This window comes from Rattus rattus, chromosome 1, assembly GCF_011064425.1.
Source record: "Rattus rattus isolate New Zealand chromosome 1, Rrattus_CSIRO_v1, whole genome shotgun sequence".
NCBI lineage: Eukaryota > Metazoa > Chordata > Mammalia > Rodentia > Muridae > Rattus > Rattus rattus.
This window is the reverse complement of record NC_046154.1, coordinates 178,942,155-178,953,542: the sequence shown is the minus strand read 5'-3', so window position 1 is coordinate 178,953,542 and position 11,388 is coordinate 178,942,155. Positions and strand designations below refer to the sequence as shown.

The following is an 11,388-nucleotide window of genomic DNA, read 5'->3' as shown; positions in this document are numbered from 1 at the left end:
GTGATCAGCCAACTTTGTCTCTGTCTCCGATGCATCAAAGGATACTCATATTAAAATTCTGCCAAGGTGCTCCCCGCCAACTGCAGCCCTGGGACTTTGTTGAATTTGTGTATGCTTTACGAGCTACGGCTGAGAGTCCTGCCTGAAATCTAGGAGGGAGAAAAACGGGCGTTGTTTTCAGTGAAGATTATCACAAACAGCAGAGATGGAAAAGCACAACTTCACTCCTCGGTCTGTGCACTCTGACTTGCTCACGATTCAAGGATGATTTTAATTGTCAAACTTTGAAATTTTATTAAATGTTTTGTGGCAATGTACTGAATGAATCCCAGACATACATAAATAAACAGGCAGCTGTTTGCAATTTGCATTTTATCAGTTTTGAAAGAGCACACTGTTCTTCCTGTGTCTTATTTTCAGAATTTGCGCGTTATCACCGTTGGCTACCCACTATATACTATGGAGTACTTGAATATCTCATTCTGTGAATTTTCATTTTCGATTGTAAATCAAGATGATTGCTGGTCCTTTTCTCTTTTCTCATTTTCCTCGTCTCTCAACCGCCAGGCTTACTTACTCCCATTTCTTCTTGGCTCTGAGAACAGAAATACACAAAATATTTCATTTTCTTTATATTTTGCTCTGGGACATCATCATTAATTGATATATATATTAATATATATATTATAGTTAGTTGGCTACTATGAAATCTAAAGGCAAAAAAACAACAAAAACAAAAACAAAAACAGAAAACAACAACAACAAAAAAAGTGGATGCTTTCATCATTCCATTTTAAAAATGCCTTTCAAGTTTCCTAGGTTTCTTCTTCTCAATGTTTTGGAATGTTGCATTTTGGATGGTGGGTTTTGAAAGACTGAACTAATATTTCACATAAGCCTGCATTTAGAGGAGGCCTAGAGAGAATGGAATGAAGGTTCCATAACAGAAAGACAGGCACCTCCATAGTCACTCTGGAATATCCCTATCAGGATGCACATGTGCCTACAGGGGAAGACTGGCCACCTTTAGCTTGTGTCCTTGGTTCTCATAGGCAGACAACTCTCTCCTCTCCTCTCCTCTCTTCTCCTCTCCCTTCCCCTCCCCCCCCCTCCCCCCTCCCTCTCCCCTCTCTCCCCTCCCCCCCCCCCCCTCCCCTCTCCCTCTCCCCTCTCCTCCCCTCCCCTCTCCTCTCCTCTCCTCTACCTCTCCTATCTCTCTCTTCCCTCTCCTCTCCTCTCCTCTCCTCTCTCTATACACTCTCCTATCCTCCCCTCTCCACTCCCCTCCTCGTCCTCTCCTCTCCTCTCCTCTCCCTCCCCCCCCCTCTCCTCCCCTCCCCTCTTTCCCCTCCCCCCCCTCCCCTCTCCCCCTCTCCCCTCCTCTCCTCTCTTCCTTCTCTCCTCTCCTCTCTCTCTCCCTCTCCCTCTCTCCCTCCCCTCTCTTCCCTCCCCCTCTCCCCTCTCCTCCCCTCCTCCCCTTCCCTCCTCCCCCTCCCCTTCCCCTCCCCTCCTCTTCTCTCCTCTCCTCTCCTCTCCCCCTACGACCATGTAACACTTTCCCAGAAGACTCCTCTGGTCCTTTCATACTCCTGTGGTCTTGGCTGCCAGTGCCTCAGAGGGACAGGCAAGTGGCAGCTTGTGCTTGCTTTCTTCCCTCTAGCAATCCATCTGCCCACTGGGAAATGTCACCATGGCTGTTCTGTGTCCTAGCAAGATATGTGTGGGGAAAAAGAAACAGGCTAATCTTTCTCTTTTCACTCTGAGGATGACAGCAAAAACTGGAAAGGATGAATTTGGGAGTTAGCAGTTTCTTTGTGTGCTTTGTAAAATACTGGATATCCCTTTTATAAAGTGATATATGTATGTATATAATTCATATAATATATTCATGACATATTGCAAATATGTAAGATAATACATATATGTATAGTATATGTTTAATTTAAGTCCTCATTCTTCATGATGTAATAGACCTTTGTATACAAGTTCAGTTGAATTAAGTGATTTCCTAGTCACTGTGCTTTCATAACTGAGTCACACTTAAAGGTTTCCCTTGGAGTTCTATTCCTCTCCCAGACTCTGTGCTGCCCCTCCTAATTTCTGGGATGAATCAAGGAGAATGGGCCAAAGAGAAGACATAGCTTCAGCAGACCTATTATAGTTATGTCTTGGGCTGGATAACCCTCCTAGTTTCAAAACTTTAATATGCACCCTAATCACCTGGCCATGCTGTTAAGATGAGATTCAGCCATGGCAGGTCTAATACAGAAACTCCACCTTTCTAATAAACTCAACGGGATGATAATGGAAGCTCATCTTCAGATCCTAATTTTGTGAACAAGGGTTTGCTCCCTGGGTGCTGGATTGGCTTCTATGTATGCCTCTGTCAGAGGCCATCTGCTGAGATTACAGCTACGTGCCACCCTCAGCCCAGTGGGGTTAAACAACAAGCACATCTTTCTGGAGTTCATCCCTTCCTTTGTAGCCAGAACACCTAGTGCATTCATTTCCCATTGAGCCCCACAGGACTGTGTGATGCCCATCAATGTAACCCTGACTCTTAGACTTTTTAAGAACCCATCTTTGACCTTTTATGTGGAACAGCACCTGCCTTTTGACGTTGAGACAGTCTCTGCAGAGCTTTTCTCCCCATTCTGCACCTAAGAAGTGCAATAGAGCCCCGTGTGGATGCATAGACCCTGTGCTACACATGGGACCTGCACACTCACGTGCTGAATACCATGTTTCTGACCGCTGATACTTCTATGACTGCTGTTTAACCATTTGGTTTTGGGAGGCATAAAGGGCTACTGTGGTACAAAAGTAGCCACTCTGGCCATAGTAGAGCAAAGACAACTTCTTTAGCGTTTCAAATGCATCCCTCTCTGATGAAAACCTGTAACTTAGAAGCGCTTATTTCCTTCAAGGATTTTCATCATATCCTCATTTTTTTTTGCTCACTCTCTCTCTTCCCTTTCTAATTAAGTTTGATCACACATCACAGTTCAGTCAAAGTTAAGAGAAAAGTATGATCAGGTGAATAATACTACATCAATATTCTCTTGTAGCACATCTGGGTTTGTTATATCAGGGGAAGCATAGGGCTATCTCTAGTGTATAAACGCATGTAGATTCTGGGTACTGACTCATGGCTGAAGTCAAGTGAGGCTGTAAGAAGTGTCATATAAACTGTTTACCTTGGAGAAAGGAAAACATCCAGTCTTTCTGTGAACCTCCAAGAAGGACCTAGTATAAGGGCTCATGGATTCAGAATATTTTAAAATTTCTAGGATGTCCATTTAGATATGTTCTCTATCTGAATTATCTCTCCAGAAAGAGTGAGTTGCCTGACAAACAATTTGTGTTCACTGTAAACTATTTTCTAAGCAAATTAAGGCATCAAGCTGTTCAGCAAAAGACCCACCTGTAGTCATGACTCCTACAAATGTCTGACTTGCCATTTCCAGCATTCCTGTTCTCTGAATGAGCAAGATGTTCAAGAGGGAGAATACGGATACCCTATTCTTGGTGATCAGATGATGCACTGCTAGTCCATACTAGCCTACATGTGTGTCTGATGGCTTCAGCAAGACAGTGTCTTATTACCAATAACACACAAATAGTTAAAGTGAACACCAGGAAGCAAAGTAACATTATCCTGCTACAGTACTAGCGAATGCTCACTCCCCAGGCCTCATAGGTATTTAAGTGATCTTGAAATTCTTTTCAGTTTTCAAATGTTCTAAAATCTGTTTCTTGAGCTTAGAACTTGTCATTTATCTCCACAACTACAGGGCACCTTAAAGCCACCGGTGTGTATTTACCTGGATATATCTTTTCAGTTTTTGAATACGTTTTTGAAAAAGGAATTCTTCTTCGCCAGGCTGAACCATTATATGATGTTGACATATGTTTGTCTGAGAAAATTAAAAAGGAGACTGCTAGCAAATGATGCTGAATTAAACAATTACATTCCAAGAGCATTTCAAAGCTATAAACATATCAGCAGTAAGAATTATCCTTCATGTGTTTCCTCTGCCATTTGAAAACAAGTGAGTTTTTTAAGTCCACTTACATGATCAGCAAGCATGGTTGCAAATCTCTTAATTTACAGTTCATTTGCTTAAATAAGGTTCTATCCCATGAGGCTATTCTAGAAGACAGAACAGTATCTAAATACAGTATTTCACAGCCTTTCTTCTGTGACTTAACACACTGTCTTACTAATGTTTGTAAAGGCCATGAACTTGAACGAGAACACAGAGTGGGTTGTGGGGTGGGGGGCTTGGAGGAAGGGAGAAATGGCATAATTATATTATTTCAAAGAACGAAAGAAAATTAATATTCCAGCCAAGAAATAAACTACATTATAAATATTTTTAAACTTTCTTTTAAAACAGTAACAAGCTGCATTTCCTTTTATGAAGTGGCCTCTATGAATACCGTGACCGCAGTTTGTGAGTTTGAGGCCCCAGGAAACCAGAGCAGGTGTACACACACACCCACACTCACTCACTCACACACACACACACACACACACACACACACACTCACACACACAGAGCTAATTCATCTATAAAGTCATGTTTTTTCTCTTGACTCCTCAACATTGTTGTATTTCTATTCTCAGGTTATTACTACAAAACTATAGGTCTCAGAACATGACTCATAATAATACCAAGAACTTTCTTTTTGGTGCACATCATTTTTAGGTATTGATATTTGCATGGACAAGGCATAGCAGTAACCAGTACAATTGCTGGTACATTCAGTTCACACAAATCTATACTTTGGCAACACACTGTATACATTGTAGCTTTCATAGCTGTCACAGTATTACAGAGAAAATTATAAATATCATAATAGTAATTAAATTAAAAGTTTCTTCCTCGGAGCTTATACTCATTTGCTCATATACATCCATACATCACTGTATTCTAAAACAAATAATTAAAACATCAACTTAAGTTGTTAAAGACTGACATAGAGCCTTCAGCTACTGTTTGCAAAAGTTCTTGTCAGTTGGACTCCTAAATTCCACTGTGAATACAAAGCTACAGTGTGAATTATAGAGAACTGAAGGGTATTTTGTTAAGTTGGGAGAGCTGAAACCCATCTTCAAAAGTGCAAAACTCATCTAAAGCAGGAAGAAAAAGCGATTCTCCCCTGTGGCCTTGTACTTCCTGACATACACCATGCCTTTGCCTATTACATGATGAAATGATTTAGAAGGCCATGTGGGAGAGATGAGAGGTTGTCAGAAATATTGCAGTTAACCCTCACACTAACCCTTTCCGAAAGTAATCACGATGTCCTCAAGAAAAGCCGGGGTAGTAGTCTGACAGTAATAATTGGACAGTGCACTTAGTGGAACGAGAAAATGTCAACCACGTAAAAATAATCCTCCCTAGTGAAATAAAACTACCCAGGGTGAACAGAGTGCAGTGCGTGGAGGCAAAGCTTTAGGGAGGTACGGTGTCAACCCATCAGCGCCCAGCCTGAGTATTCTCCCATGGCCTTTAAATCATGTGCACGACTGCTCATGGATAGATCCTCTGACTACTGTTGAAGATGTTACAATGATGTTGGCCCAGGAAAAGCAGAGAGAGCGAGGAGGGAAGATCAGTTCCCCATGGGGGAAATCCCCCTCTAAGTCGAAGCGCAGTCAAGAGCGAACAGCTTCTATAAAGAGCCTCACCTGGACAGAGGTTGAGTTTGGGGTCCTTGTTGACATCAGCTTTGTTGTAGGACCCGCTCGTGGGCCTGCTTCGGGGAGGGGCATTCAGTGTGACAGTTCTTACTGCATCTCTTTGAGCATGCGTATAGGAGGCGTTCTCGGCATTCCGGTTTTTATTATGATGATGGTAACTCATTTTATGTTTGGGATTTGGGATGTGCACTGCTGTAAAACGAAGGAGGAGAGATGAGGGGCAAAACGGGCTGGATTCATGTTCATAGAAATACATAGCATGTGAAGCATGGGCTATCAAAACAGAAGACTACTCAAACTAAAGAATGACTCAATTCAGAGAAGAATTGGGTAAGCATTAAAGTAGACTTTAAGTTACATGAAAGTGAAAATTATAATTAGAAATATCTCCAAGCACTTGGATATTCTACCTCTCCGCATTCCAGAGCCAGGAAAGTTCTTCGGTTCGTCATAAATCCATTTTCTTTTCTTCACACCTTTAAAATGAGGCTTCCTCACTGGCTGGACGTCATTCACTTGGAGAAGATACAAATTTTTACAGTTTTTCGGAAAAACTTTTATCTGAAAATTACTGAGGTGATAATTACATATCTGTGCATTCTCACATCAACCAAAAGCGTGTCACTCTAAAACAAGCTTTTAGAACAAAGAACGGCTGGTTTTTAAGTGTCAAGAAAAAAGTCCCCCTTGGAAACACATTAATGAGAAAAAAAAAAAAAAACCTTTTGATAAGTTGCTTTCCTTTAAAAAAAAAAAAAAGTCTTATTGTTCCCCAAAGGACTGTGCAAACTCCTTAAAAAGAACAGAAAAGTACACTCCAATCATAATTACAAATCGCAGCATAATGCTATTTTAAGGTCACAATTGTTATCTTCAAAATAAATCCTTTTGTATTTTCTAAGCCTGTACTACCATTTCTTTATGCATTGGGTTAATAATGCACAAAGCACTTTTATTGAATTTTGCCTTACTCTTTGTACAGCATTTTGAGGTTGGATATGCAGATAGTTTGGTTGAGCGAGGCTGAATTTTAGAAACTGTAAGATTCCAATCATACTTATCCCACATTTTAGGCTGATACACTCACATGCATTCTCAGTTTTTTTTTTCAAGACTTTCTAAGGACTATTTTTCAGAGACCTTTAAACCAATTTCATAGAGGCATTCTGATATTTACAAGTGACCACAAGGAAAATGAGTGTCTGTGTAGAGATCGCATTAAGCCTCTTTTAATAGGGTAATGGATCCGTCTTGCCTTAGACTTCTTAACTTGAGCTTTAAGCCCTCAAAATCTTTGCCTCTTCACCATACATCGTGTCTCATGTCTATTCTAGTCTCCCACACATAAGTTGTACTATTAACATGAGTTTCCTGAGGGAAGTAATTATCATTCTCCTTCAGTGCCTGAAGACCAAGAATATCAAAGTAGTTCAGAAAATGAAACAAGGAACAAGGGGCATATGGTGGTTTAAATAATTGTGGACCCCATAAACTCATATATGTGAATGCTTGTCCAATAGGCAGTGGCACTATTAGGAGGTGTGGTCTTGTTGGAGTAGGTGTCATCTTATTGGAGAAAGAATGTCACTGAAGGGGGCGTGTTTTGAAGTCTTATGTGCTCAAGCTCTAACCAGTGTGGAATCCAGTCTCCTGCTGCCTGTGGGTCAAAATGGTGAATTCTTGGCCCCTTCTCCAGCACCAAGTCTGCCTGCACACTGCCATGCTTCCTGCCATGATGATAATGAACTAAACTTCTGAAATTATAAGCCAGCCTCAATGAAATGTTTTCCTTTATAAGAGTTGCTTTGGTCATGGTGTCTCTTCAACAACAATGGAAACCCTAAGACAGGGAAGGAGAGAAGGAACCAAGAATACCGCCTCAAAGAAGTAGCTCAAAGTGCGACTGCCAAGGGGAAGCCAAATCCACAGCGATTACAAAGCTGCCAATATGTTACATGACAGACAAAATCCAGCTAGTGACCTTCGGCAGAGACAGTTTGCATTCATGTCAATATGCACCTAAACTGATGGATATAATTGCCTGCCTCCTATATCACCATCTGTACGCTAAACTTAAATATATCATCTGTTTACTACTTAGTGCTGGCTTTTCCAACCATGTGTTTCTCCCATCCTTTCTTATCTTCTGTTTTCAAACTCTACATCAAATAAGAAAAGCACGTGCATAATAAGAGGAATGAAGGGATTGGACTACTGTCTTACTTGAAGAGGGGTTCTCTCTGCACTTCATGCTGATGTTCTCCGTGGCATTTAAGACATGTGTTGTAGGCACTAGGCGAGCAGTTAGAGGATGCTTTGGATGAAGACCGTTCTTGCTTTCTTCTATGCAAGTTAAGAGGATAAAATGTCAGTCTTGGAAGCACTTCAGATGGGTGCATTTTCTAGAGGGCGTGGGTAAAATTTTCTAATTGCCAACCTATCCCTCAAGTACTGGTGAAACTTTAAAAAAAAAAAAAGAGCTGAAACTAGCTATCATTTCAATGCAAAAGTGAGAATGCATTGGAATTCTGCACCAATATTTTCACATCTCCTTGAGATTTTGTTGGTAAATCACATGCTTTTCGAGGAATGAACCCATTTAAGTTCTCAAGACACTTTCACGGCACCACATTCATTTCCCTGTGCATCGCAGAGGGGCTATCCAATAAACTTTTCCCAGTTACAGGAATGTTCTAAGTCTGTGCTGTTTCATATAATCTCCATTAGCCACGTGTCTGTTTACTACCTGCTGTTGGGGCCAGTGCAGTTGAAAAGCTTAATTTAGAGCCTTGTTAATTACAATTAAAATCAGGCACTCACACATAGTTAGCTAGAGCCTTAAAACTAAACTTAAAACTAGCTGTTTTTTTTTCTTTACGTGAACTTCATTAATGGATTAGACATAAAAATTTAGCTCCAAATATGAGAGAGATTTTCACATAAACATTCCACTAAACCACTTGACACAAATGACTTTTCCTGTGCATCTGGCCATCGGAGCACTCTCAGTGGCAGCCAGGCAAAGTAGGACAGAGCTGTAGGGCAGATGTTTACTGGAGCTACAGAGCACAGGTTCTCAACCTGCGGTCGCAACCCCTTTCATGGGGGTCTTGTCGCAGATGTTCTCCATATCATATGTTTATGTCATGATTCATAACTGTATTAAAATTATAGTTATGCAGTAGCAGTGGAAGCCATTTTATGATTGGGGGGGTCACCACAACATTAGGATCCATATCAATGAGTTGCAGCGTTGGGAAGGTTGAGAACACTACCCCCGGAGTACTCACAGGCTGTGGTTAGCAATTATTGTATAACATGGATGTCATTCATGGGAATGAATCTCTTCCAAGTGTTTCTGAGGAAATCCAGTCATTCTGCTTTAAGTTGCCAAAAGAAAACTAGAAAGGTCTTCTGATTGCTACTCAAGAAGGCCAGTCACTTTCTAGCTGGAGGACTTCTCCAACAGACAGACTTTTCAGACTAGAAAGCAGGCTGTAACACATAAAACAATTAAGTACACAGCCAGTCTAGAGCCCTGGGGCTCTGGTGTTCTGTTTAGTACTTTTTGATGTATTGTCTTTTGATTACATTTGGTTTTCATAACAGCTAAGGTGTATGACTAATTTCTCTACCCAAAGTACAGATGGGTCTGCATTATAACACAATTCAATCACCTTTGGCATTTGAGCCTTTCGAGGTGGTTTCTTTGTCTTCAGCTAATGCTTCACTTTCATCCACTCCAAGAAAGATGATCCTCTGTGGAGCATAGCAGTCACCTCCTGGAATAAAATTGTACAGTCAGGGGCGGCAAGAGTGAAAAGAGTCACATGGCTACCTTTCAAGACAGGAATGATCTTCACAATATCCCGGTTTTCTCTAACAGCGAACTGTAGATATATTCACAGCACCTCTAACTTATCTTTCATATAAAATCTCCAGATAATAGGAAGGCAGTTTTCCTTTCCCCAGGGCTTCTATTTATTTTTCAAGACAAACATGCAGAGTTGATTTAAAGACCACATATATAATTTATGGTCCATTCGCCGTGCCATTTATTCTATTAAGCAAATAAACTATTTTAAATAAATAGTTGGTATTCGAGAGATGAAACCTGTGTGCTTACGTGTGTGTGTGTGTGTGTGTGTGTGTGTGTGTGTGTGTGTGTGTGTGTACCCATGCAGCATATGTAAAGATCTAAGGACACTTTAATTTCAGGTGTTCAGCCTTCAGCTTCCACCGTGACTGAGAAAGTGATTCTTACTTGCTGCTACATTTCTCAGGCAAGCTCTCCCACCACTTTCCAAGGATCCTCCTATCTGCGGCTCCCACTTTGATATAGAATCATTGAGATGACAGACATGTAAAATACATGTATGGCCTTATGTAGGTCTTGCAGATCCCCACTCTTACTGCCAAACAGTTTACCTACTGAGCCGTCTTTTGAGCACCTAAGTAACCTTCTTTGAAATAATATTCAGATGAGGATGTAGCTCAGGGGTGGATCATGTCCAAGGCTCTAGGTCAATCTCAGTCCCCACCCTGACAAAAGTTGACGTTAAAAACATGATTAGGGAATAACCTGTGAACAAAATCGAGATGTCTCTAGGGGTGCAACAGTGGCTCTTATAGATTAAGGAGATGATCTATTTGGACTTTAAGGCCTGCTCCTAGTAGGTAATTCATGGATGGTAATGAAAACTTTGTCAACCCCCTGTGATTGGTAAAGTCATGGAACCAACTTATTCCAATTTCCTAAATGAGTATAGTTGGTAACTGCATTCCAAAGACATATCATTACACACAAATTACACAGCTCTCACCCCTCATCAAAGGAGCTTCTCTTTACAGAAAACAGTGGCCATTACAGAAAGCTACACTGGTCAAAACACAGAGAACCGTGGATGAGAGACACGCCAGCCCCAGACACATCTGTAGCACACTCCCTACACCTAAGGCTCCAGAGACATCACGGAAGGAGGGATGTAAAGAGTCAGAGGACTAGCACATTTGCTGGCAGTATTTTCTCTATATGACAGTGAAACTGCACTCCGGAAATAACAACATGGTCACCTAAACAAGACCCACATGGTGACAATACCAACTGGCATATTGGTGACAATATCAACACACATGGGGGAAGTCTCACAAGGTTCCACCCGTCGATGAAGAGCTATAAATAATTAAATGGCTGCCTGAAAGGAGCCCCCTGAGAGGTTATCTAATCCCAGTTGTCAGTCCTAGACTCAGATACATTCGAGGAACAGGAAGAGAACTCCGCCAGTTGTATTTACACATACTTACATACACTGATACATGCATGCCTGCATGCATACACACATTCACATTCACATGTATGTAAAGAATAACAAAAATAAGCCATGAGTTTGAGGGGTGAGGGGATGCAGTTGGAGGAGGAGAGGGAGGATGGAATATAGAGTATTCAAAAACTTTAAAATAAAAATAACTAGTCAAATCAAAATTTTAAAGACAATAGTAGTGATATAATAATGGCTGACACTCATGGAGCAATTTTCTGTTTGTCAGAACCTCTTTTGAGTAATTTAAATGACTTATCAAATTTTATTATCTCCTTATAGTCCTACTATAAAACTGAATACTAATTTAGGGCATGTTTACTAAAGTTTGGCATTAAAAACACATTAGTGAATAATTTC

General features: G+C 40.9%; 1 protein-coding gene across 3 annotated transcripts in view; it reads right to left on the bottom strand.

The window, feature by feature from the left end:
* Positions 1–268: 268 nt before the first annotated feature.
* Positions 269–11,388, bottom strand: part of C1H12orf50 (chromosome 1 C12orf50 homolog) — a 31,572-nt gene continuing 20,452 nt past the window's right edge. The window contains exons 8-13 of one of the 3 annotated variants that reach the window (XM_032890784.1): positions 9,388–9,492; positions 7,934–8,053; positions 6,121–6,225; positions 5,699–5,902; positions 3,825–3,917; positions 269–595 (exon numbers count right to left, since the gene is read on the bottom strand). In XM_032890784.1, coding sequence (XP_032746675.1) covers positions 570–595; positions 3,825–3,917; positions 5,699–5,902; positions 6,121–6,225; positions 7,934–8,053; positions 9,388–9,492 — 653 coding nt within the window. In that variant the 3' untranslated portion in view covers positions 269–569. The remainder of the gene's footprint in view (positions 596–3,824; positions 3,918–5,698; positions 5,903–6,120; positions 6,226–7,933; positions 8,054–9,387; positions 9,493–11,388) is intronic. The other 2 variants (XM_032890785.1, XM_032890786.1) reach the window with 2 other exon arrangements.